General features: G+C 37.3%; 4 protein-coding genes across 9 annotated transcripts; all 4 read right to left on the bottom strand.

Moving 5' to 3' along the window:
* Window positions 1–1,487: 1,487 nt before the first annotated feature.
* LOC103340425 (protein ACCELERATED CELL DEATH 6-like) lies at window positions 1,488–3,944 on the bottom strand. Its single transcript, XM_089042713.1, is given in 4 exon segments — window positions 1,488–2,189; window positions 2,548–2,672; window positions 2,675–3,073; window positions 3,218–3,944. Coding segments are annotated over 4 exon segments (1,953 nt in total).
* Window positions 3,945–5,371: 1,427 nt separating this feature from the next.
* LOC107881704 (protein ACCELERATED CELL DEATH 6-like) lies at window positions 5,372–7,209 on the bottom strand. The gene is made up of 3 exons (XM_089043183.1): window positions 6,690–7,209; window positions 6,015–6,538; window positions 5,372–5,763 (listed from the first exon to the last, which is right to left on the bottom strand). The coding sequence occupies exons 1-3, from the start codon at window positions 7,099–7,101 to the stop codon at window positions 5,518–5,520; spliced, it is 1,182 nt and encodes a 393-aa protein (XP_088899309.1). The 5' UTR covers window positions 7,102–7,209; the 3' UTR covers window positions 5,372–5,517.
* Window positions 7,210–8,943: 1,734 nt separating this feature from the next.
* Window positions 8,944–14,228, bottom strand: LOC103340428 (protein ACCELERATED CELL DEATH 6-like). Of its 6 annotated transcripts, XR_016122938.1 has the most exons (5): window positions 13,370–14,228; window positions 12,285–12,805; window positions 11,299–12,178; window positions 10,036–10,137; window positions 8,944–9,576 (listed from the first exon to the last, which is right to left on the bottom strand). XR_016122938.1 is itself a non-coding variant. In XM_089043435.1 (3 exons), the coding sequence occupies exons 1-3, from the start codon at window positions 14,103–14,105 to the stop codon at window positions 11,768–11,770; spliced, it is 1,668 nt and encodes a 555-aa protein (XP_088899561.1). In that variant the 5' UTR covers window positions 14,106–14,228; the 3' UTR covers window positions 8,944–11,767. The 6 variants fall into 6 exon arrangements, 1 of the variants encoding a protein (XP_088899561.1); XR_016122935.1 differs by having other exon boundaries at window positions 8,944–10,137; XR_016122937.1 differs by having other exon boundaries at window positions 10,036–12,178.
* Window positions 14,229–17,833: 3,605 nt separating this feature from the next.
* LOC103340429 (protein ACCELERATED CELL DEATH 6-like) lies at window positions 17,834–20,898 on the bottom strand. The gene is made up of 3 exons (XM_089042974.1): window positions 19,967–20,898; window positions 19,274–19,800; window positions 17,834–18,893 (listed from the first exon to the last, which is right to left on the bottom strand). Exons 1-3 carry the CDS (start codon window positions 20,637–20,639, stop codon window positions 18,204–18,206), a joined length of 1,890 nt encoding a protein of 629 aa, XP_088899100.1. The 5' UTR covers window positions 20,640–20,898; the 3' UTR covers window positions 17,834–18,203.
* Between the last annotated feature and the right edge of the window lie 5,007 nt (window positions 20,899–25,905).

Consider the following 25,905-nt stretch of genomic DNA (forward strand, 5'->3'; position numbering starts at 1 on the left):
CTCTCCACAACCCAAGCCTAAATTCACATATGCTGACTATAAATTGTCGATGCATGTTGCAGTCTGTATGGGGGTCCAAACTGGGAAGTTCCTAAACAAGAGCTTAGGAATTAGGAATTTTCCGTAGTCATTGAATTTGTATTGATTTGCTCTACTTTTGGGGTCTATGTAAATTTAGCTTAGTGTTTGTAAACTCTCTAGTATGTATAAATTTCAACTCATGAAAAACTTATTCTTTAAGTTTATTGACTGAAAGAAAAATCTAGTAAGATACTGTGATGTATTGCTTTCTTTGAGGGATGGGTGTGTTCCCTTCATCGTTCATGTTGTACAAACTTGGTTATATATATAGTTAATATAGAAAACAGAGGTTGAAAAGGGGGTTTTGTATTGTTTGTATTGGTGTACATAGTTATATACAGGTCTGGAGAGAACTTTACATGGGAACTAATAATGTAGAATGCATAAAGATAGCAGTGCATATATGCAAATAATAATTTCAGATTTGGTGCAGCTCAACCCATGATTGCCTAGCTGATGGACGTGATATCTGGAGGAGCATCGCCCCCGCAAGACAGTGGCACCTTTGGTGACGCTGATCTTGGAATCGGAGAAGGTGAAAGCGATGGCGAGACAGCGGCTTGGTAAGTTGGTCAGTGGTGGGAACGTGAGAAACATGGAGCAGACCACGAGCAACACGCTCCCGAACAAATTGAAGATCAATTTCGATATGTGAAGTGAACATTGAGAAGTTTAATTGAGCGTAGTGGTACCACCTACTATAATATTTCATCTCTTACTATAGAATTTCACTGTTGTTAGAAATAGTTTGTGGTCAGAAAATATATGTAGTGGAACAAATGAACAATTCATTCAGTTTAGTACAAGTAGAGAAACAATATTTATGTTAACTACTTTATTAATTACTAAACAGCTGCTAGAAGAAACTAGATTTTCATACGTAGTGATTTGTAAAATAAGCTTAATTAAACTTAATCTTGAACTGTTTTTAAAATTTCAGTGTTGTCATCATTCAATCCGAAAGAATTAGCTATTTTAGTTGATAAATTGGTCACAAGCAATTGAAATAAAATGATAAACTTAAACCAATTCTAATGCACAAACTCATCCAACAATATCAAGCTTATACAATACACATCAACGCACAAACTTACAACCATCTTTAAACTCCCATTGCTATAGACTACAAACTTGCACTAAACTCAAAAAGAGTTGATACACACAAAAGGAAATACATAAGTTGCTCTCCCACCTTGTCGTCACCAAGTATAAAACAAAAGGCAGGAACTCCAAATCTGCAAAATGAAGACACGCATGGCAAACAAAAGCAGCCACATAAATCCAGGAGAAACTACCGAGCAATACAAGCCATCCAAAAGCTATAATAAAAGCCCAAGGGAGGGGAAAGGCAAGGAGAGGAGAAGAATGGACCAAGGTTGGAAGGGAAGGGAGGCCACCGACTAGTCTCAAAAGATGTAACGTCTACTTTTTATTATCGCAAACAAGCGGGTAAGTTTATAACCAACTCCGCGTAGGTTCATGAGAACAAAACCACTAAATTGAACATAAACAAATAAACTGGACATATAGGCGACAACAAATAAACCCGATTTGGCAAGTTCTGGAGAATCACCTAAGACTGCATATGTGCCTGAAGTGAATGCAATCATCATTGCGACTACAGACAGTATAGTGGTATATATAATAGAACGCCAAAACCTTTTGGACCGCTTTTTTGCCTCAGGGAGTGTCAATATGAAAAGGTGCATAAGGACAGAATAAGTGGACAAACACAAGGCGAACATATTGTATATATAAAAGAATCTGAAAGCTGTATTTTTTGTCAGAACTGCATAACCCGGAGTTGGTCCATTGCTCGGGGCCAGGGCCGGGGCCGGGCCCGTAACATTTTGCTGTGATACGTTACTCATGGCATTTCCCTGATCTGATGCTTGGTAATAACCACCAGGCATGGTGATACCTGCTGCGAATGTAACAGTTGCTACGAGTGTAGCCACTATCAGATGGGATTCTCTTATATTTTTATCCAATTCAGTGTCTTCAGCACATTTGTTTTCCTTTAACTTCTGGCCATCGTGATCATTTTCTTTTAGGATTCGATGGCCTGATGCTGCACCATTCCTTTTTAAAGCAAACTTGAGAAATATCTACAACACAGACCAAAGAGATAGTGGTGCAATTTTTCAGTTGTGTCTCTGACACAAATCGTCACCAAACTAATTAATAATTGAGGGCGAGGCTAGGGATTATTAATTTAACCTAACCATAAGTAGTACTTAAATGAAAAAGTCTACGTGATGATACTTAATTGAAAAGGAATAGCCAAAGCGAAATCAAATAAAAAAATAATTTGACTAATAATTTAATTTCCGAGGAACCAAAATATAAATCGCGTACAAGTTTGACGACCATTTGAGTAATTTACCCTCAAGTCTAAATTACTGCTCATCATTCCGACATGTAAAAGCATTCAAACACATAAGCAAGTTTAATGAAATATCATACCTTATATTTTAAATCATCATTAGCTTTGATGACGTTGAGAGCGTTCATGTTTTCCTTATTGAATGCCATCTTATCAACCCTAACATCATCAATGAAAGGAAACTCCGGGGGAAGTGAGGAGCATTAAGTAGATGGAGGGGTGTGTTGCCGTCAACATCCTTGGCATTTAAGAGGACGTTGCTAAGCCATGTATCCATCATAACAAAATCTATAATTTTAGATTGACTCTTCTCCAAAGCATAATGAAGCGCATTTCGACGTCTTTGGTCGACCACTTCGCAACAATCAGGACAACAGGAAATAAGTTGTTTCATTACATGAACATGGCCCTTGGAGGCTGCAATGTGAAGAGCGGTCTTCTTATCAGCTTTGTCACCCATATATGCACTGCATTTATCAGCTTTTAGTAGTTGTGTAACAATTGAAGCACGACCATAGAATGCAGCACAGTGAAGTGGGGTCCACCCTATCTCGTCTGCCACTATCGCCAAATCTTTTTCCTTGTTTAGTATTTCTGTGGTCATTTCTAAAATATACAAAAATAATAATTAACTAGTGCAAAACTAAAAACTGTATATAATCTTTATATATATACATATCCATGCTTTGCTTCGAAAGTGGACAGAACAGGAGAAATAATTAATTATGTAAGAATATTATATAGACCTACCTTCATCACCGTAAATCACAGCAGCATGCAAAGCCGTTCTTCCATTGGGGCCTTGGTAATTTGGATCCGTGCAAGTGCTAAGTATTTCAGAGAACAAAACACCATATTTCCTCTCGGCAGCCAAATAAAGTGGGGTCTCCCCAGCATCATTAGCAGAGTAGGAAAAGTCAGGGTCTTCTCTGGTCAATATCTCCACCACACGAAAATGATTAAATCGCACTGCAAAGTGCAAGGCTGTGTCCTTCTCCTTATTGGTTTCCCTTATGAGCATCTGCCACTGCCAGGCTTCTACTGCTGATGATGAGGTCCCATTCTCAAGGTCTTCACGACGACCAGCTTTCGCAATTTCGATAAGAAGTTCAACTATATCAGCAAGCCCATGTCTGGCCGCAATGTGTAAGGCAGTATCGCCACTCTCGTTCTTTTGCGATAGCAGTGCTGGACACGTTTGAAGGATTTTATCCACAACGCTGGGTGGCCTCAGCCCTTTTTCTTCTGGTTCGACGAAATTTGGGCTGCTTGCAGAAGCTATATAAATATGGAGGACTGTGTTCTTGGTTGGAGTCAATATTTGGTCAAGATCGTGTCTTATCTTGAGGACATCAATTTTGCCTTCTTTTGCAGCTTTGAAAACATCAAGATCCATGCCCCTGGTTAAAACTGTGTTGTCTGTTGCAGTTTTCTGGTCAACGGCATTCGCCGATGCTAATGGAGTCGAAAGATCCATTTTGGTTTGCACAAGACAAACTGAGCTTTTGGGCCTTTTTGAGTGGATGTTGGGATATTAATCAGAAGATGAGATGAGTGGATGAAAGACGTTTAATTAATTTGCAGATGAGATGAGTGCATCTTGCTTGGTTGGATCTCTGAAGGACCCTCCATAAGTACCACGATTTACTGATCGAAATGAATAAACAATGGTAAGCAAGCAATATGGCCTTTTATAATTTATAGTTGACTAATATGGCCTTCTTGAACCATTAACAAAAAAGAAATACTAGATTCAACAATTATAATCACGCCGCTTCTGTTTATCTAGTGATTAGTGCTTTTATTTTGATTGACTTATAAATGAAATACTATAATTTCTTAAATAAATACAAAAGACGTGCTAGAAAGGACAAAGTCTTTTAAGAAACATAATTTATCATCATAATAACTTGACATTATAGAGCATGTCAGTCAACGGCCCCTACATCTAGGACAATGTTTTTACACATGACTTCTTTTTAAAATTTCACCACAGCTGTTTTTACACATGCAAGCAGGACAATGTGTGTGTATATATATATAATTGGTTTACATCATTGTCTTGGTCACCTTTGTTTTTCTTGAATGAAAAGGTAATAAAAGGAATACCCAAAGCTACGAAGACTAAATTGCTTATTTTTCCAAAATAAAAAATTTGCACGAGCATTAAAAAATTTAGGCTTTCATGCTATGGCGTTTCTGGAATGGTAGTAGTTTACGGACATTATTGTTTAGGGGTAAATTAGTAAATTTGCATCGTCGATACTAAGTTCAAACCTCAGATTTGGGCCAAATTTGAAATGGACCATGCTCAAGCAAATATCTGACGCTAAATTGCCCGTTTGGACTTGGGTGAGAACAACAAAACCTTAAATGTACTTCTTCTGAACTGATGAAAAATAAAACGCTGCATCAGCCGCAATGCTCATGCGCATGCTTAACTCTACAACTATCACCAGAGGAAAAACATCCAAGACAATGCTGAGAAACTACAATGGCCTCACCTGAACTGACCATATATAGCATGATGAATGGTTTCATATAAGGATAGAGTTCAAACAACGACGGCAATCATGTACTCGGAATCAACCAAAAAAATTAAGCAGAGGTATGAGGTAGGAGGGGCGCAGAAGAAGAAATAAAATATTTTGTGCTTCAAATGACGAACAATCGAACAGATGAACAATTCATTCAGCTCGCAGATGCAGAAACGATATTTATGTTATTTTACTAATTCCTAAACAGCTAGTAAAAGAAAGTAGATTTCCATTTAGTGAATTAGAACACTAATTTTAAATATCAGTGTTTTCATAATTCAATCCAAAAGAATTAGCTATTTTAGTTGATAAATTGGTCACAAGCAATTGAAATAAAATGATAAACTTAAGTAAGTAACACAAGGACTGAATAAGTGGACAAACACAAGGCTAGCATATTGAGTAGATAAAAAATTTGGAAAGCTGCATTTTTTGTTAGAACTGCATAACCCGGAGTTGTTCCTTTAATTGGTGCCGGGGCCGGGACCATAACATTTTGCATTGATACTTTACTCATGGCATTTCCCCATGATGCATATCACTTTGGTAATAACCACCAGACATGGTGACACCTACTGTGAATGTAACAGTTGCTACGAGTGTAGCCACTATCAGATGGGATTCTCTTATATTTTTATCCAATTCAGTGTCTTCACCACATTTGTTGTCCTTTAACTTCTGGCCATCATGATCGTTTTCTTTTAGAATTCGATGGCCTGATACTGCACCATTCCTTTTCAAAGCAAGCTTGAGAAATATCTGCAACACAGACCAAACAGATAGTGGTGCAATTTTTCAGTTGTGTCTCTGACGCAAATCATAACCTAACTAATAATTGAGGGCGAGGGATTATTAATTTAACCTAACCATAACTAGTACTTAAATGAAAAAGTCTACATGATGATACCCAAATCCAAAGCTTTGAAGAGTAAATAGGCTAAATTACTGCTCATGATTCCGACATGTACTGTCACACACAACACAAGCAATTGTTTAATGAAATATCATACCTTATATTTTAAATTATCATTAGCTATAATGACGTCGAGAGCGTTCATGTGTTCCTTATTGAATGCCATCTTATCAACCCTAGCATCAGTAATGAAAGGAATCCGGTTGTGGAGAGGAGCATTAAGTAGATGGAGGGGTGTGTTGCCGTCATCATCCTTGGCATTTAAAAGGACGTTGCTAAGCCATGTATCCTTCATAACAAAATCTATAATTCGAGATTGGCTCTTCTCCAAGGCATAATGAAGAGCATTTCGACGTCTTTGGTCGACCACTTCGCAACAATCAGGACAATAGGAAATAAGTTGTTTCATTACATGAACATGGCCCTTGGAGGCTGCAATGTGAAGAGCAGTCTTCTTATCAACTTCGTCACCCATGTAGGCACTGCGTTTATTAGTTTCTAGTAGTTTTATAACAATTGAAGCATGCCCATGGAATGCAGCGTAGTGAACTGGGGTCCATTCTTTTTCGTCTGTCACCATCGCCAAATCCTTTTTCTTGTTTAGTATTTCTTCCGTCATTTCTAAAAAGTATATAAAAAGAATAATTAATCAATGCAAAAGTAAAAACAGTGTATAATAATAATCTTATAAATATATACGTATACCCATGCTAGTTTGCTGGGAAAATGAACGAAAAAGGGGAAAGAATTAATTATATTTATATATACCTACCTTCATCACCGTAAATCACTGCAGCATGCAAAGCCGTTCTTCCAATGGGGCCTTGGTAAGTTGGATGCTTGCAAGTGCGAAGTATTTCGGAGAACAGAGCTTTGTATTTCCTCTCGGCAGCCAAATAAAGTGGAGTCTCCCCAGCATCATTAGCAGAGTAGAGAAAGTCAGGGTCTTCTCTGATCAATATCTCCACCACACCAAGGTGCTTAAACCGCACTGCCTCTTGCAAGGCTGTGTTCTTCTCCTTACTAGGTGTCCTTATGAAAATCTTCCAGCAGGCTGCCTCTTCTTCTGATGATGATGATAAGGCGAAGGCGGCAGCCCCATGCTCGAGGTCTTCACAACGACGAGCTTTTGCAGTTTGGATGAGACGTTCAACTATTTCAGCAAGCCCATGTTTGGCCGCCATGTGCAATGCAGTCTCACCGCTCTCGTTCTGCTGCCATAGCAGTGTTGGACAGATCTGAAGGATATCCTCCACAAAGCTGGTTGGCTTGATCGGCGCTTCTTCTTTAGATTTGACGAGCTTTGGGGTGCTTGCATAAGCTATATAAACATGGAGGACTGGGTTGGAGTCAATATTTGGTTAAGATGCTGCGGATCGTGTCCCCTCAGGACATCAATTTTGCCTTCTTTTGCAGCGTTGAAAACATCTAGATCCATGCCCATTAAAATTGGGACGTCTGTTGCAGCAGCTTCCTGGTCAACGACTTCAACCGATGCTGACGGAGTCTGATCAGTCCAAGTGGTGCGATCCATGTGGTTCTTTTTAGTTGTGCGGAAGACAAAGTACTGCTCAGCTTCCACTTTTTGAGTGGGTGTTGGGAAAAGTTAATGACAAGGTCAGATGAAAGAATGAATGGATGAAAATTGGTTTTACTAGTTTAGATTGAATTTGAGAGAGTGAAGAAGAGTGACCAAGGAGAGGGAAAACGGGTAAATTTATATAGATGGATAGAAAAGAGAGAACAGGAAAAAGGAAGAAGAGTAGCGGAGAGAGGTAGAATATTAAAATAAAATAAAAAGAAAAAGAAAAAGATCAGAATGTGTTTTCCATGCATGTCCACATAGGGCCTGAGGTTAGAAAAAGGCTGAGAGCTTCATCATTCCTGACAAGGACAAATCAATAAACAAACTTTTCCTTCTTCTTTTTTTTTTTTTTTCCTTTTTTAATTACATTCTGTTTCGCAGGCTGAAGCGACACAACACTCTTAGAAAAACGGAGACGAGGAAGAAGAAGAGTGGCGGCGAGAGAAACAATAAAGAAAAAGAAAAAGAGAAATTCATGTCTTAACGTAGAGGTTAGAAAAAGAGTGAAGGAAGCCAAAGCTGAGAGCTAATATTGTTCATCATTCGTGACAAGAAGAACCATCAACAAACTAACTTCCTTTTCTTTTTTTCTTTTTTAATTTCATTATGTTTTGCAGACTAAAGCGACACAATGCTCGTAGGAAAAGAGAGAAGAGGAAGAAGAAGAGTGGAGGATAGAGAATAAAAAGAGAAAAAGAAAAAGAGAAAGCCATGTGTCTTAATGAGTACGTAGAGGTTGGAAAAAGAGTGAAGGGCCCTGCGCTTAGGGCTAAAGCTGAGGGCTAATCCAATCCAATATCAATTGGATCAGATCAGATATTAGATTTAAACATCGACCTAATATGATTGGATTGTATTGAAAAAATCACAATCCAATTTATATTGGATCGGATGAACTAAATTATATTGGTTTCGAACCGATGTATATTCAAATAAAATAAATTGTGTTGAAAGTTGAAAGTTTCATTTCTTAAGTACCCTATTAAAACCTTTATTAGGTATTTATTTATATCAGAGTATAGACTCAAATAATTGATTATTTGTGTGACTATTATAATCGAGCCGTAAAGCTTTTATGAATGATACTATCGTTTGGCAACAAAAGAAAAACACAAATATCATATGTTAAATATCAGATTGTTGAATTGGACCCTTGTGCAAACAAATATCAGCCCAATTTACCAAAGTCCTCATTTGTACTTGGGTCTTGTCTAGCAACTGATCCCGATGACATCATCAAATATTAAATTGAAGGCTTTGTTCATCGCGAATGAAAATTGAAATAATTTGATTTCATGGCTTCTATGAATTTATTAACACATAAACAATAAAAAATTATGAGGAGTATTGCACATTAACATATGTAATCCAATAACTGAAAAACCAGGAACAAAATGTATTAAGGTCGCAGTTCATCTATTCTCATTCTTATATTTTCAACTTGCAAAATCCAGTAATTATAGAAATAAATAACATGGCCTCGCGACCATAAATATGTTGTAATACCTGTTCTAGGAATTGTTGAAGCCTTTGATAGGAAGGGGAAACTTCAGAAAGTGCAGTATGAGTTAAGATAAAGAAGAAACTACAACCAAGCACAGAAGCCACTTCTAAGGCAAGTATTAGAGAATGACCTAATACTGCATATGCCCCTGCAATGAATGCAACCACCATTGCAATTAAAGCTGACATGGTGATATACAACACCACGTCAAATGCTGTGGAAATTCCTTTTCACATCGCTTTGTGTGCATCGATACGTAAAGGCGCATTAAGACAGAGAAACTGGACATACACAAGGCTAGTGTATCGGATACAAAGGCATTGAAAGCCGCATTTCTTGATAAAACTGCAAAACCCTTCTCACTTTGGTAACCACCAGGAATGGTGAAACCTGCTGCGAATGTTACAGTTGCTATGAGGGCAGCCACTACCAGATGGGCTTCCCTTACATCCTTCGTTTCATCAGTGTGTCTTCACCACCTTTGTTTTCCTTCCATTTTCGGTTGGCCACCATAACTTTCGCTTAGAATCCGATGGCATGCTAAGATTTCAAGGCTTGTTGGAGATATATCTGCGACACAGACCATCAATGTATCTTGGAAAAATAAATAATAGAATAAAGAGTATAACGGCCGGTGCAAGTTTTCAGTTGAACAAATTGTCACCTAACTAATTGAGGGATATCAATTTATCTTTTATTGTAAATAAAATATCATACTCATTTCTTATATCATACTTTTTGAGTGGATGTTGGGAAAAGTATGACAAGGTCAGATGAATGAATGAATGAATGAAAATTGGTTTTACTCGTTGAGATTGAATTTGAGAGGGTGAAGTAGAGTGACTAAGGAGAGGGAAAACGAGTTACCAAGTTAAAAAGAGTTGATACACACAAAAGGAAATACATAAGTTGCTCTCCCACCTTGTTGTCACCAAGTAGAAAACAAAAAGCAGGAACTTCCAAATCTGCAAAATGAAGACACGCAAAGCAAACAAAAGCAGCCACACAAATCCAGGAAAAACTACGTACCAAGCAATACAAGCCATCCAAGAGCTAATAAAAGCCCAAGGGAGGGGAGAGGAATGGACGAAGGTACCATTAATTTCATTTCAAAGCATTCATGAGACGCATCTGCAATACAGACCATGTCAGTCTAAATTGTTGTTTCTCTTTCAATTAGAATAACCTGCGGTTCCAACATATCCACAATAATACATGCAACGAGGGGTTTGTTTTTTCTTATGGAAATAATTTTAAAATTAGGGGATTAAGTTAAAAACTTAGTAGTAAATGATTTTATTATTTACTTTTAAAATGAGGGGCCAATACTAGCCCAATTGTGTGTTGTGACATTTTCTGTACGTAGCATAGATAATGAAGATGACGGGGTAGTCATCTTTAACTCTGTCACTTGATGACAATCTACAAAAATATGGCCCTCAACTATTTGTGTGATTTTTTTAATACTTTGAAAAAAATATTATATGAACTAAAATTCACAAGGAAAGGATAGAAACAAAATAGTAACAAACATTATGTAACAAAGTGACAGGGATGTTATCCACATCCTCGTCATCAACAATGATGCCTCTCCTGTTGTCACACCTCATATCCAGGGTTGGTGGAAATCCTGAGTCCGGTGCGTGAGAAAAAAATAAAAATAAAAATAAATCAAAATATGGGTTTAAAATAAACTTCTCTTATAAAAATATCTCCAAAATGTTACAACTTTACAATAAATAAATAAAGCTATATCACTTTCATCTAATTCAGCCTCAACTGATTTAGTCCTTGTTTTGCCTACTAATTCATCTGAAAAATTAAACAGGGCGATGAATGAGCAACCACCACTCAGTGAGTGGATTATGTAATATGCCAATCAAGCAATGCTGTTTTACACACTCTAGAAAAAATCATGAAAAGATACACCAATCCAGATCATATCACATCATCTCTTCATATCTCTGTTATCCTTCATAGCATGTAACCAACGACGTGACCCTATTGGCCTCATTACCCTATGTCCCCGTGTGGTACATATATCCCTCGGATACTCCAACATTGAAGTTATCATGTTCCATGAATAATACATACTTCATAAATATTTCAATATATATATATATATATATATATATATAGTGTGTGTGTGTGTGTGAAAGATTGCATCAAATTAAACATGCTTGACTTGAAATAAAGATATATTTGTAAATAGAACAAATCCACGATAATTCATGGTTTTCATATTTTATCACAAAATAAGAACTTTTAGAACACATTACATAAACCACTCACCTCGATAATGAGAGTCCTTAAAATAAATTGGCAAGACAACCCATCTACCTATCTTTATGTACTATCACCCAAACCAAACTCCAAGAGTTTCATCACTACTCTCTCTCCTTCTTTCTAATTTATCATGTTTGAAACTTCAATATTAAAAAGATAAGAACATCCAAGTTTATCCAAAGGATAAATATCTTAAAAAGATAATATCGTCCAAGTTTATTCAAAAGATAAATATCTTAAAAAGATAATATCGTCCAAGTTTATCTGAAAGATAAATATCTTCTTTTAAACGTTTAAAATACGAATCTCACACTCAATAATCGTCCCCGTTCATGGGGAGAGAAAATTTCAGAAAGTGTGGCTAAAGTGAAGATAAGGAAGAAAAAGCAGCCAATCACACAAGTCGTAATGGCAAGTCCCGGAGAATGACATAATACTGCATATGTCCCTGTAACGAATGCAACCACCATTAAAATTAAAGCCGACATAGTGTTATAAAACACCTCGTCAAACGCTGCAGAAATCCCTTTCGCTTTGGGTGCATCGATATATAAAGGTGCATCAAGACAGAGAAACTGGACATGCACAAGGCGAGTGTGTTTGTTATAACAAATGCCTTGAAAGCTGCATTTTTTGCTAGAACTGCAAAACCCTGCTCTGGTCCTTTCTCACTTTGGTAACCACCAGGGATGGTGAAACCTGCTGCAAATGTTACAGTTGCTATGAGGGCAGCAACTACCAGATGGGCTTCCCTAACATTGTTTGATTTATCAGTGTCTTCACCATCTTTGTTTTCCTTCAATTTCCGATGGCCACCATAACTTTTGCTTAGAATTCGATGGCCTGATTCTGCACCATTCTTTTTCAAAGCTTGTTTCAGATGTATCTACAACACAGACCATCAATATAGGGTTGTAAATTTTTAGTTGAATCTCCGACACAAATTCTCACTTAACGAGGGATTATTAAGTTATCTAGATAAAAGTTCATACCTCATTTCTTGAATCATCAGCTATAATGACATCAAGAGCGTTCATGTTTTCCTTATTGAATGCCATCTTATCAACTCTAGCATCACCAATGAAACGAGTACCAAAGAGAGGAACATCATCAAGTAGATGGAGGGGTGTGTTGCCGTCAACGTCCTTGGCATTTAGGAGGATGTTGCTAAGCCATGAATCCTTTAGAACAAAAGTCGTGATTCGTGATTGATGTTTCTCCAAAGCATAATGAAGAGCATTTCGACGTCTTTGGTCAACCAGTTCACAACAATCAGGACAATGAGAAATAAGTTGTTTCACTACACCTACATGGCCTCTGGAGGCTGCGATGTGAAGAGCGGTCTTCTTATCAGCTTTGTCAACAATGTAGGCAGAGGATCTATCAGCTTGCAGAAGTTGTTTTACAATTGAAGTACAACCAGAGAGTGCAGCGTAGTGAAGTGGGGTCCACCCTTGTTCGTCTGCTGCTACCGCCAAATCCTTTTTCTTCTCTAGTATTTCTTTGGTCATTTCTAAATTGTAAATAAAAATGAACGAAATAAAAATCAATACAAACTGGGTTACGCAACCGAACCAAGATGAACCAAGAGAGACATTCTAACAACCGAACCAACGTCGTTGGTGAGACGTCTTTTGGGAGTGACTTGTCCATAGGTTTTACTAACCGTGGTTGGTTCACCATCGGCTTGATTCATTTAGCTTTAGAAAGATCAAACCAATGGCTGCGAGAAAGCAAGTCAGAGAGGCAGATCCAAGTATAAATCTCCGGATCCGACCAGAGTCACCAGACCAAATATGAAGATAGATGAGAGAGAGTTGAAACAAAAGTAGGAGAATGTGAGAAGGAGAGAGAGTTTAGAGAAACAAAGGGATAGATTGAGATAAAGAGAGGGATGATGACTAAGGGATAAAGTGAGAGATAATGAGAGAGAGTGAACCAAAATAATAATAAAAATAGGAACCAAACCAGTCTGATCGGTTCTTCAGTGGAATTGCCCAACCTTAATACAAACTTTAAAAACAATGTATAATTGGAAAGTGAATAAAAAAGGAAAAGAAAATGTAAGTTTATATACTTTTATCACCGTAAATCACTGCAGCATGCAAAGCCGTTCTTCCATTGGGGCCTTGGTAATTTGGATTCGTGCAAGTGCTAAGAATTTGAGGGAACAAAACACCATATTTCCTCTCAGCAGCCAAATAAAGTGGAGTCTCCCCAGCATCATTAGCAGAGTAGGAAAAGTCAGGGTCTTCTTTGGTCAATATCTCCACCACACGAAAGTGATTAAATCGCACTGCAAAGTGCAAGGCTGTGTCCTTCTCCTTATTGGTTTCCCTTGTGAGCATCTGCCAGGCTTCTACTGTTGATGAGGGCCCATTCTCAAGGTCTTCACGAGGGCCAGCTTTTGCAGTTTTGATAAGAAGTTCAACTATATCAGCATGCCCATGTCTGGCCGCAATGTGTAAGACAGTATCGCCACTCTCGTTCTTCTGCGATAGCAGTGCTGGACACATTTTAAGGATTTCATCCACAATGCTGGGTGGCCTCAGCGCTTTTTCTTCTGGTTCGACGAAATTTGGGCTACTTGCAGAAGCTATATAAATATGGAGGACTGTGTTCTTGGTTGGAGTCAATATTTGGTCAAGATCGTGTCTCCTCTTGAGGACATCAGTTTTGCCTTCCTTTGCAGCGTTGAAAACATCAAGATCCATGCCCCTGATTAAAACTCTGTTGTCTGTTGCAGCTTCCTGGTCAGTGGCATTGGCCAATGCTAATGGAGTACTACTCTCAGTCTCAGTCGAATGATCCATTTTGGGGCCGTTGGAAGTATCGGAAACTCTAAACCAATGACCCTTTTTGAGTGGATGTTGGGATATTAATAAGAAGATGAGATGAGTGGATGAAAGACGTTTAATTGATTAGCAGATGAGATGAGTGCAACCAAGCAAAAGTAGCCAGACAAATCCAGCAAAAACGACCAAGCGATAAAAGCCATCCAAAAGCTAGTAAAAGCCCAAGGGAGGGGAGAGGACAAAAGGTGAGATAATGCTCACGTGATTGCGACGTCAGTAGCAAATTTAAATAACAAGAAAAGTATTAAAAAAACCAAAATTTTTAGAATTTTTTTAAATAAATACAACTAGCCATATTCTAGGAAACATAATACAAAGTCGTTTAAGAAACATAATTTATTATTGCACGAAATGAAAGCAAGCAAGTTGGCATTTCTTAACTCTTAGTCCCATTCGCATATAAAACAAAAAAAAATCTCTTAGTCCCATATGCCAATCCAAAAAATTTCATGGAATTGCAAATTAGTCCCTTGAAGATTCCTTTGGGTTTTTTCTTTTAATTTTTATAATTTACTTTATTTATTAAAATATGTTGTTATTTGCTTTAAAATGAGGTGCCAATACTAGCTCAATTGTGAAATTTTCTGCATTATAATATATGCTTTTCCATGTCTGAGAACTTAGAAGGGGTTAGAAAAAGAGCAACGCAGTCAAGGCCACTTTGGACTTGGTGTGAGCTCCGTCCGTCAATCAAATAGTCTGTCATGGTGCACAGTTTTCTTTCGGTTTAAAAAAATGAGGGCTACTACAACTGGTCATTGTTTCGACATGTACTGTGACATACAAGCAAGTTTTACGTGATGATAGAACATTCAAGTTTTCTTTATTGAATGCTATCATATCAACCCTAGCATCTTGAAAGAAACGATTCATAAATTCAGTCATTTTAGAATTTTATGTAATTTTCAATTTCTTCGTTCAAATAGAATGAGTGAATTAAAACATAGGCTTAATTACATCAAAACAGAGCAGGAGGTACTAAAAATTGGTAACCGATATAATATAACTAAAATGCATTACAAATACAATGGGTGGTCCTCAAGTCAGAAGCGGCAATACACAACCTTCTTCTAAACATAACATCTACATGTCCTTTGAAAAAAAACAAAACAAAACAAAACAAAGAAAGACCAATTTTAAAAGTACATTCGAAGAAGAAGAAGAGGGTTCAATTTCTTGCCTTTATTTTCATACCATGTTTGTGTTTAAAAAGGTGGTGTCAAAATATTGCATAAGTGGGTTTGGGCTGGCTTCGGTTTGGGTGGTGAGCTAGAATAAGTCAGCAAAAATTGACTCCAAGAGAAAAGAAAGAAACAAAGAAATAAAGAAAGGGAAGAAGAAGAAAAAATGTGACATACATAGATGGATGGCATGCCTCACCAAGAATTACAAAGAGATTAGATACATGCAAGGAGTGGCAGCAATGTACCTTACCTTTAAAGACGGGGCATTTTTGCTCGAATATCACCTTTTTCCAACTCTGTGCCTTGGTCAAATTACACTAAGCTTAGCCACCACATAACAAGGAGGCCTTTGGTCACCAAGAAGGCTTATGGTTATGGCAGCCCATTCGAGTCAAAGCTGCATAAACTTGAGAGGGGAAAATGCAGCAGCCAGAACAAAATTTGAAAGGATTCAGTAAATGCCGGGAGCAAGTTAGGAAGGAAATCACATAGAAAAGAAAGCTGGACCAAGAAGCTCAGAAATACCAGCTGGTGCACATTAAAGTTACAATGCACTTCAAATTCAGAGTTAACAGCTTGAAATACTCTTTAAATTAATGTTCAACTGCTCAACTGAAGTAAAGTAGCATGTATAGACAATTGGATTATGGGTAGGACATAAATTGGGATTGAACCGTACAACTCTTCCAATGAAAAAGGAAACCAACAAAAATCAGAGAATTGTTCTAATCCTTAAAAAATGTAGCCTTAGCTTGCATTAAATAAACAACCCCATAAACGAGCTCTTAGAATAATCAACAAAAAGGCTGAGAAATCTACAGTTTCAGCAACATTTGAGACGAGAGAGTCATCTGATTAACCATATAAACCAACATATCACAACAACTAAATTACAATCTTTGAATGGATAAAAAAGAGAAAGAGGGTGATATGATTACCAGCTAAGAAGTGGATTTTGGGATTTTGAACTGAAACAAACATGCTCGTTAGAGCACTCATCTCTTCAACTTCACAATACACAAATTTAGAATCAGAGAGAGAGATGAATATCCGAGTTTAAAGAGAGAATAAAATTTGGTTGCAGTGAATAAGTGAAGTTCCAAGTGAAACCATTGGACCACTTGGATTATAAAAAAAAAAACTAGGATACATGAGAGAATTAAAAACAAATTCCAAAAGTAAAATACTCCATTATACCACAATACTAAAATTTCCAAAAGTATAATCCTCCACTGTACCACAATACTAAAATTTCCAAAACTAAAATCCTCCATTGTACCACAATACTAAAATTCAGAGTAAATGAGTTACAAAAACAACCAATATGTCAATCCAAGCGATAGTAGACACGAACAAATTCCAAAAGTGGTCAACCCTAAAAATGCATCTAAGGTTCAGGTAGTTTAAAAAAAAATGTCATCCACTCTGTCCGTCTGCATCAATCTTGTCCTCTAGCATGCTTGAATTCCTGACTTTGTCTGTCTTATATAGTATGCTTCCGATGATATTTGTCGTTGGGCGGTGATGGAATCACAACGCGACATTATTGTGTGAGGGGCAAATCAGTAAATTGGCTTCTCGATTATTATTTGTCCGGCACATTTGGGCTCAATTTCAAATTGGGCGTGTTGGTTGGACCCATTCGCAAATAAGTATCGTCCCAAATTTCCGGGGCTTTTACAATGAGGAATTAAAGTGAGGAGGTTATTTGAGGAGACCGATCCGACCGTCAAAACATTTAAAATATTTAAGTCCCATAATTTCTTTACATTTGTTGATGGTGAGACTTGACCTCCTCAAATAAGCTCCTCACTTTAAGCCCTGCAAATTTCCATTGTGGCTGTTGGGCCTTGGGTCAAGATACTAATCCAGATGAATGAAGCATCTTTTGGGGGTTGGGTGTGTGTGTCCTGTGCTGACATGTTGCCTCTTGCTGCAAGAGACTCCACAACCAAGCCTAAATTCACATATGCTGACTATAAATTGTCGATGCATATTGCAGTCTGTCTGGTGGTCGAAACTGGGAAGTTCCACAATATCTAAACAAGAGCTTAGGAATTAGGAACTTTCCGTAGTCATTGAATTTGTATTGATTTGCTCTACTTTTTTGGTCTGTGTAAATTTAGCTTAGTGTTTGTAAACTCTCTAGTATGTATAAATTTTTCCTCATGACAAATTTATTCTTTAAGTTTATTTACTGAGAAAAATCTAGTAAGATACTATGATGTATTGTCTGTGTTTGCCACTCAATACCCAGCTTTCTTTGAGGGTTGGGTGTGTTCCCGTTATCGTTCATGTTGAAGAAACTTGGTTATATACATAGTTAATATAGAAAACAAAGGCTGAAAAAGGTTTTGTATTGTATTGATATTGTTTGTATTGGTATACATAGTTATATATACAGGCCTGAGGCCTGGGGAGAACTTAACATGGAAATTAATAATGTAGAATGCATTAAAATAGCAGTACATATATGCAAATAATAATTTCAGATTTGGAAAGTAACAAACCAATTCTAATGCATAAACTCATACGACAATATCAAGCTTATACAGTACACTTCAACGCACAAATTTACAACAATCTTTAAACTTTCGTAACTATAGACTACAAACTTGCACTAAACTCAAAAAGAGTTGATACACAGAAAACAAGTAGAAAACTTGCTCTCCCACCTTGTCGTCACCAAGTAGAAAACAAAAAGCAGGAACTCCAAATCTGCGAAATGAAGACACACAAAGCAAACAAAAGCAGCCACACATCCAGGAAAAACTACCAAGCAATACAAGCCATCCAAAAGCTAATAAAAGCCCAAGGGAGAGGGGAGAGGCATGGATGAAGGTTGGAAGGGAAGGGAGGCCACGGACTAGTCTCAATCGATGTGACATCTACTTTTTATTATCGCAGACAAGCGGTTAAGTTTATACACTAATATGACATAGTTCTCCCACTGAACTAAAAAATATCGAGCATAAACGACCCAAAAGAATAAATAGACACCAGCAAGTAAACTCCAGTAAGCAAGTGATTGAGAATCACCTACGACTGCATATGTGCATGAAATGAATGCACATATCATTAAAACTACAGATGCTATAGTGATTTTTATAATAAAACTCCTCAAAACTATGAACCTCACTTCTGCCTCTGGGAGTGTCAATATGAAAAGGCGCGTAAGCACAGATAAAGTGGACAAGCACAAGGCCAACATATTGAATTCCAAAAAGAATTGGAAAGCTATATTGTTTGCTAGAACTGCATAACCCGGAGTTTGTCCATTACTCCGGGTCGGGGCCATAACATTTTGCTGTGATACGTTACTCGTGCCATTTACCTGATCTGATGCTTGGTAATAACCACCAGGCATGGTGACACCTGCTGCGAATGTAACAGTTGCTACGAGTGTAGCCACTATCAGATGGGATTCGCTTATACTTTTATTCGTTTCAGTGTCCTCGCCACCTTTGTTTTCCTTTAATTTCTGGCCATCATTATCATTTTCGCTTAGAATTCGATGGCCTGATGATACACCATTCCTTTTCAACTCATTCGCGAGATATATCTGCAATTACAAAAGTGTATTGGAATAACCTGCGGTTCCAACATATCCACAATAATACATGCAACGATAGGTAGGTAGAATTTTTTTTTTCTTATGGAAATAATTTTTAAATTAGGGGATTAAGTTAAAAACTCCGTAGTAAATGATTTTATTATTTACTTTAAAATGAGGGGCCAATATATACTAGTTCAATTGTCTGTTATGACAAAAAGAGCAAAAGGGTCAAGGCAACTTTAGACTTGGCTTGAGCTCCGTCCTTGAATCAAATAGACTATCATCGTGCACAATTTTCTTTCGGTCTAAGAAAATGAGGGCTAAATTACTGCTCATCATTCCGACATGTATTGTCACACACAAACAAGTTTAATGAAATATCATACCTTGTATATTAAATCATATTTAGATTTAATGACGTCAGGAGCGTTCATGTTTTCCTCATTGAATGCCATCTTATCAACCCTATCATCACCAATGAATAAAGGAATCTGGGTGTAGAGAGAAGCATGAAGTAGATGGAGGGGTGTGTTGCCGTCAACATCCTTGGCATTTAAGAGGACGTTGCTAAGCCATGGATCCTTTAGAACAAAATTTGAAATTCGAGGTTGACCGTTCTTCAAGGCATAATGAAGAGCATTTCGACGTCTTTGGTCTACCACTTCGCAACAATCAGGACAATAGGAAATAAGTTTTTCCATTACATGAACATGGCCTTCGGCGGCTGCAATGTGAAGAGCGGTCTTCTTATCAGCTTTGTCACCCATGTAGGCAATGCATTTATCAGTTTCTAGTAGTTGTATAACAATTGAAGCATGACCATAGGATGCAGCGTAGTGAAGTGGAGTCCATCCTTTTTCGTCTGTCACTATCGCCAAATCCGTTTTCTTGTTTAGTATTCCTCTAGTCATTTCTAAAAAGTATATATAAAAAGAATAATTAATCAATGCAAAACTAAAAACAGTGTATAATAATAATCTTATAAATATATACGTATACCCATGCTAGTTTGCTGGGAAAATAAACGAAAAAGGAGAAAGAATTAATTATGTAAGTTTATTATATTTATATATACCTACCTTCATCACCGTAAATCACTGCAGCATGCAAAGCGGTTCTACCATTGGGGCCTTGGTAAGTTGGATGCTTGCAAGTGCAAAGTATTTCGTAGAACAAAGCTTTGTATTTCCTCTCGGCAGCCAAGTAAAGTGGAGTCTTCCCAGCAACATTTGGATGGTAGGAAAAGTCAGGGTCTTCTCTGATCAATATCTCCACCACACCAAGATGCTTAAACCGCACTGCCTCGTGCAAGGCTGTGTCCTTCTCCTTATTAGGTGTCCTTATGAAAATTTTCCAGCAGGCTGCTTCTTCTGATGATGATGATGATGAGGCGAAGGCGGCAGCCCCATGCTCGAGGTCTTCACAACGACGAGCTTTTGCAGTTTGGATGAGAAGTTCAACTATTTCAGCAAGCCCATGTTTGGCCGCCATGTGCAAGGCAGTCTCACCGCTCTCGTTCTGCTGCCATAGCAGTGTCGGACAGATCTGAAGGATATCCTCCACAAAGCTCGTTGGCTTGATCGGCGCTTCTTCTTTAGATTTGACGAGCTTTGGGGTGCTTGCATAAGCGATATAAACATGGAGGACTGTGTTACGGGTTGGAGTCAATATTTGGTTAAGATGTTGCGGATCGTGTCCCCTGAGGACATCAATTTTGCCTTGTTTTGCAGCGTTGAAAACATCTAGATCCATGCCTGTTGACGCGGAAAAATGATTTGGTAACTTTCCCGCTCAACTTAGTGATGTTGTGCTTTCGGTATGCTTTGGGCCTCGGTAGAGCGCGCGATCTGCAAGACAACGAACGCTCGGTAAGACCTAGGGCACCGGTGTGGTACCGGCCGAAGGCTCTCTGATGCTTAAGTAAGTACGAATTTAGTAAACTTGAAGAATGAAGATTTGTCTAGAAGATAAACAAGTCGGTCGGCGGAATGGAGAGCAAAGTCGGCTAGGAACAACTATAAATGGGGCCATGCATTGTATAATCAAGTAATCAAGAAGTGAAGTGTGAGTGTGAGTAAGTAGAGAGTGAGCAATAAGCTACTGTGATGTATTGTCTGTGTTTGCCACCTCATGAAAAACTTATTCTTTAAGATACTGTGAAATAGTCTGTGTTTGCCACTCAATACCCAGCTTTCTTTGAGGGATGGGTGTGTTCCCGTTATCGTTCATGTTGAACAAACTTGGATATATATATATATATATATATATATAGGTGGAATGGAGAGCAAAGTCGGCTAGGAACAACTATTAATGGGGCCATGCATTGTATAATCAAGTAATCAAGAAGTGAAGTGTGAGTTTGAGTAAGTAGAGAGTGAGCAATAAGCTACTGTGATGTATTGTCTGTGTTTGCCACCTCATGAAAAACTTATTCTTTAAGATACTGTGAAATAGTCTGTGTTTGCCACTCAATACCCAGCTTTCTTTGAGGGATGGGTGTGTTCCCGTTATCGTTCATGTTGAACAAACTTGGTTATATATATACAGTCCCCTTCTATTGAGGGATCTCTCAAATAATTTTATTTGAGGGCTACAATTTTTCCGTGATCAAACTATCTATTTTGTAGGTCTTCATTTATAGATCATCCTTACAAAAATTAGACAAATCGGACATTGTTTCGACATCCAATTGTGTCTTACAAAATCAATGAACACGGTGCTTCAAGAAAGTACTAAAATTTCAATAACTCAATTGAGTGGTCAAATGATATCGGATTCAAGTGATTTTTTGTAGAAATGATCTTTGAATGAGTATCTACAAAATAGATGGTCTGATTAGTGAAATATAATCCATAGTGGCCCTACAAGGGGTGTCCTCAAATAAGCTTATTTGAGGATCCTCAATAAAGTAGATATATATATATATATATATCCCTTCTATTGAGGATCCTCAAATAATTTTATTTGAGGGACGCCCTTTAGGGTACCCTACAATTTTTTTTCCAATGATCAAAACCATCTATTTTTTAGGTCTTCATTCATAGATCATCCTTACAAAAAATTAGACAATTTGGAAACCGTTTCGACATCCAATTGTGTCCTACAAAATCAATGAACACGGTGCTTCAAGAAAGTATTAAAATTTCAATAACTCAATTGAATGATCAAATGATATCGGATTCAAGTGATTTTTTGTAGAGATGATCTTTGAATGAGTATCTACAAAATAGATGGTTTGGATTAGTGAAATATAATCCGGAGTGGCCTACAAGGGGTGTCCTCAAATAAGCTTATTTGAGGATCCCTCAATAAGCTCTCTGTATATATATATATATATATATATATATAGTTAATATAGAAAACAGAGGCTGAAAAAGGTTTCGTATTGTATTGATATTGTTTGTATTGGTGTGCATAGTTACATAGGCCTGGAGAGAACTTGACATGGAAACTAATAATGTAGAATGCACAAAAATAGCAGTACATATATGCAAATAATAATTTCAGATTTGGTAAGTAACAAACCAATTCTATTGTACAAACTCATACGACAATATCCAGCTTGTATAGTACACCTCAACGCACAAATTTATAACGACTTTTAAACTCTCGTAACTATAGACTACAAACTTGCATCCAACTCAAAAAGAGTTGGTACACACAAAAGGAAATGCATAAGTTGCTCTCCCACCTTGTCGTCACCAAGCAGAAAACCAAAAGAAGGAACTCCAAATCTGCAAAATGAAGACACGCAAAGCAAACAAAAGCAGCCACATAAAACCAGGAAAAACTATCAAGCAATACAAGCCATCCAAAAGCTAATAAACGCCCAAGGGAGAGGGGAGAGGCGTGGACCAAGGTTGGAAGGGAAGGGAGGCCACCGACTAGTCTCAATCGATGTGAGTCTACTTTTTAAACATTATCACAACTGAGCGGGTAAGTTTATATAGGAATATGGAATTGTTCTCCCTCTGAACAACAAGAAATTGAACATAACTTAACAAAAAGAAGGCTTAGCCGACAACAATTAAACCCGATCTGGCAAGTTGTGGAGAATCACCTAAGATTGCATATGTGCCTTAAGTGAATGCAATCATCATTGCAACTAAAGACGCTGTAGTGGTATATATAATAGGACGCCAAAACCTTTTGGACTTCTCTTTTCCCTCATGGAGTGTCAATATCAAAAGGTGCATAAGGACAGAAAAAGTGGACAAACACAAGGCTAGCATATTGAATAAATAAAAAAATTGGAAAGCTGTATCGTTTGTTAGAATTGCATAACCCGGAGTTGGTCCATTACTCGGGGCCGTAACATTTTGCTTTGGTACATTACTCGTGGTATTTCCCTGATCTGATGCTTGGTAATAACCACCAGGCATGGTGACACCTGCTGCGAATGTAACAGTTGCTACGAGTGTAGCCACTATTAGATGAGAATCTCTTACATTTTCATTCATTTCAGTGTCTTCACCACATTTGTTTTCCTTTAATTTCTGGCCATCATTATCATTTTCGCTTAGAATATTCGATGGCCTGATGATGCACCATTCCTTTTCAAATCATTCGCGATAAATATCTGCAACACAGACCAAAGAGTATAGTAGTGCAATTTTTCAATTGAGTCTCCGACACAAGTCATCACCAAACTAAATAATAATTGAGGGCGAGGCGAGGGATTATTAATTTAACCTAACCATAACTAGTACTTAAATGAAAAAGTCTACGTGATGATACTTAATTGAAAAAGGAATAGCCAAACCTACGAAGACTAAATTGGTTATTTTTCCAAAATCAAATATAAAAAAAATTTGCTCGAGCATTCAAACCTTGTCAGTCTAGATTACTGCTCATCATTCTGTTATGTACTGTCACACACAAGCAAGTTTAATGAAATATCATACCATATCTTTTAAATCATCATTAGCTTTAATGACGTCGAGAGCGTTCATGTTTTCCTTATTGAATGCCATCTTATCAATCCTAGCATCATCAATGAAAGGAATCCAGGGGTTGAGAGGAGCATTAAGTAGATGGAGGGGTGTGTTGCCGTCAACATCCTTGGCATTTAAAAGGATGTTGCTAAGCATGTATCCTTTTGAACAAATTCTATAATTCGAGGTTTATGCTTCGCAACAATCAAGACAATAAGAATTAAGTTGTTTCATTACATTAACATGGCCCTTGGAGGCTGCAGTATGAAGAGCGGTCTTCTTATCATATCAGCTTCGTCACCCACGTAGGCACTGCATTTATCAGCGTCTAGGAGTTGTGTAACAATTGAAGCACGACCATAGAATGCAGCGTAGTGAAGTGGGGTCCACCCTTTCTCGTCTGCCACTATCGCCAAATCTTTTTCCTTGTTTAGTATTTCTGTGGTCATTTCTAAAATATACAAAAATAATAATTAACTAATGCAAAACTAAAAACTGTATATAAGCTTTGCTTGGAAAGCGAACATAACAGGAGAAATAATTAATTATATGTAAGTTTATATATATATATATATACCTACCTTCTGTAAACCAACATATTCAGAGAAGTATGAAGAAAATATCTACGGAAGAAGAAGAAAATAGAAACAGAGAGAAATTGCAAATCTTGATTTCTATATTGCTTAATCTATGTTTAAGCCTCAGCACTGTTACACTTTATACCTTGTTAAGTAAGGCTTAACCGTGTAACCAATCCACCTGTGTAACTAATTCTACTAACAACTCACGTGCCTTGCACACCTGACTTACTAACTATTTAATATCAATAGTTAACATTTTCCCTACCCTGTTACATTCCCTAATCGAAGATGATTACAATGTCGTGAAAATATAGGACTATGTAATTCCTTTGTGAATAAATCTGCCACTTGCTCTTCTATAGGAACATATTGTATAAGTAAGTCTTTCTTCTGAACTCTCTCTCACAAAATGATAGTCAATGTCCAGATGTTTGATCCTGGAATGATAGTCAAATTGAGCGTTGTTTCAGCCATTTATTTAATTATTCTTTATTTAAATTTATTTTATACATACAGTTTGCTTAATTCATTAAAAATATTTTGTGCAAATGACGAACAATCGAACAGATGAACAATTCATTCTGCTCACCGATGCAGAAACGATATTATATTTATGTTATTTTACTAATTACTAATTAAACAGCTATTAAAAGAAAGTAGATTTCCATTTTTAGTGAATTAGAACACTATTTTTAAATTTCAGTGTTGATAAATTGGTTACAAGCAATTGAAATAAAATGATAAACTTAAGTAAGTAACAAACCAATTCTAATGCACAAACTCATACGTACAATATTAAACTTATACAGCACACCTCAACGCACAAACTTACAACCACCTTTAAACTCTCGTAACTATAGACTACAAACTTGCACCCAACTCAAAAAGAGTTGATACACACAAAAGGAAGTACATAAGTTGCTCTCCCACCTTGTCGTCTCCAAGTAGAAAACAAAAGGCAGGAACTCCAAATCTGCAAAATGAAGACGCGCAAAGCAAACAAAAGCAGCCTCACAAATTCAGGAAAAACTACGTACCAAGCAATACAAGCCATCCAAGAGCTAATAAAAGCCCAAGGGAGGGGAGAGGAACGGACGAAGGTTTGAAGGAAGGGAGGCCACCGACTAGTCTCAATTGATGTGACGTCTACTTTTTATCATCACAAGCGAGCGAGTAAGTTTATATGGGTTTATGGGAACAAAAGCAAATTGAACATAAACTAACAAAAGGAACGCATAGCCGATAACAAATAAACCCGTGTTGGCAAGATCTGGTGAATCACCTAAGACTGCATGTGTGCCTGAAGTGAATGCAATCAGCATTGCAACTACAGACATTATAGTGGTATATATAATAGAATGCCAAAACCTTTTGGACCTCTCTTTTCCCTCAGGGAGTGTCAATATGAAAAGGTGCATAATGACATAATAAGTGGACAAACACAAGGCTAGCATATTGAAAGAAAAAAAAAACTTCGGAAAGCTTTATTTTTTGTTAGAACTG

This window comes from Prunus mume, linkage group LG8 (assembly GCF_029339155.1).
Source record: "Prunus mume cultivar Tortuosa linkage group LG8, ASM2933915v1, whole genome shotgun sequence".
In the NCBI taxonomy this organism is placed as follows: domain Eukaryota; kingdom Viridiplantae; phylum Streptophyta; class Magnoliopsida; order Rosales; family Rosaceae; genus Prunus; species Prunus mume.

Coding starts and splice junctions, on each gene's coding strand:
- LOC103340429 (XM_089042974.1), bottom strand. CDS start 20,639: ATGGATCTAGATGTTTTCAACGCTGCAAAACAAGGCAAAATTGATGTC. Junction 19,801..19,966: donor AGTGATTTACGGTGATGAAG/GTAGGTATATAT, acceptor TATACTTTTTAG/AAATGACTAGAGGAATACTA. Junction 18,894..19,273: donor AATATGATTTAATATACAAG/GTATGATATTTC, acceptor TTGTAATTGCAG/ATATATCTCGCGAATGAGTT.
- LOC103340428 (XM_089043435.1), bottom strand. CDS start 14,105: ATGGATCATTCGACTGAGACTGAGAGTAGTACTCCATTAGCATTGGCC. Junction 12,806..13,369: donor AGTGATTTACGGTGATAAAA/GTATATAAACTT, acceptor TTTACAATTTAG/AAATGACCAAAGAAATACTA. Junction 12,179..12,284: donor CTGATGATTCAAGAAATGAG/GTATGAACTTTT, acceptor TCTGTGTTGTAG/ATACATCTGAAACAAGCTTT.
- LOC107881704 (XM_089043183.1), bottom strand. CDS start 7,101: ATGGCGGCCAAACATGGGCTTGCTGAAATAGTTGAACGTCTCATCCAA. Junction 6,539..6,689: donor AGTGATTTACGGTGATGAAG/GTAGGTATATAT, acceptor TATACTTTTTAG/AAATGACGGAAGAAATACTA. Junction 5,764..6,014: donor ATGATAATTTAAAATATAAG/GTATGATATTTC, acceptor TCTGTGTTGCAG/ATATTTCTCAAGCTTGCTTT.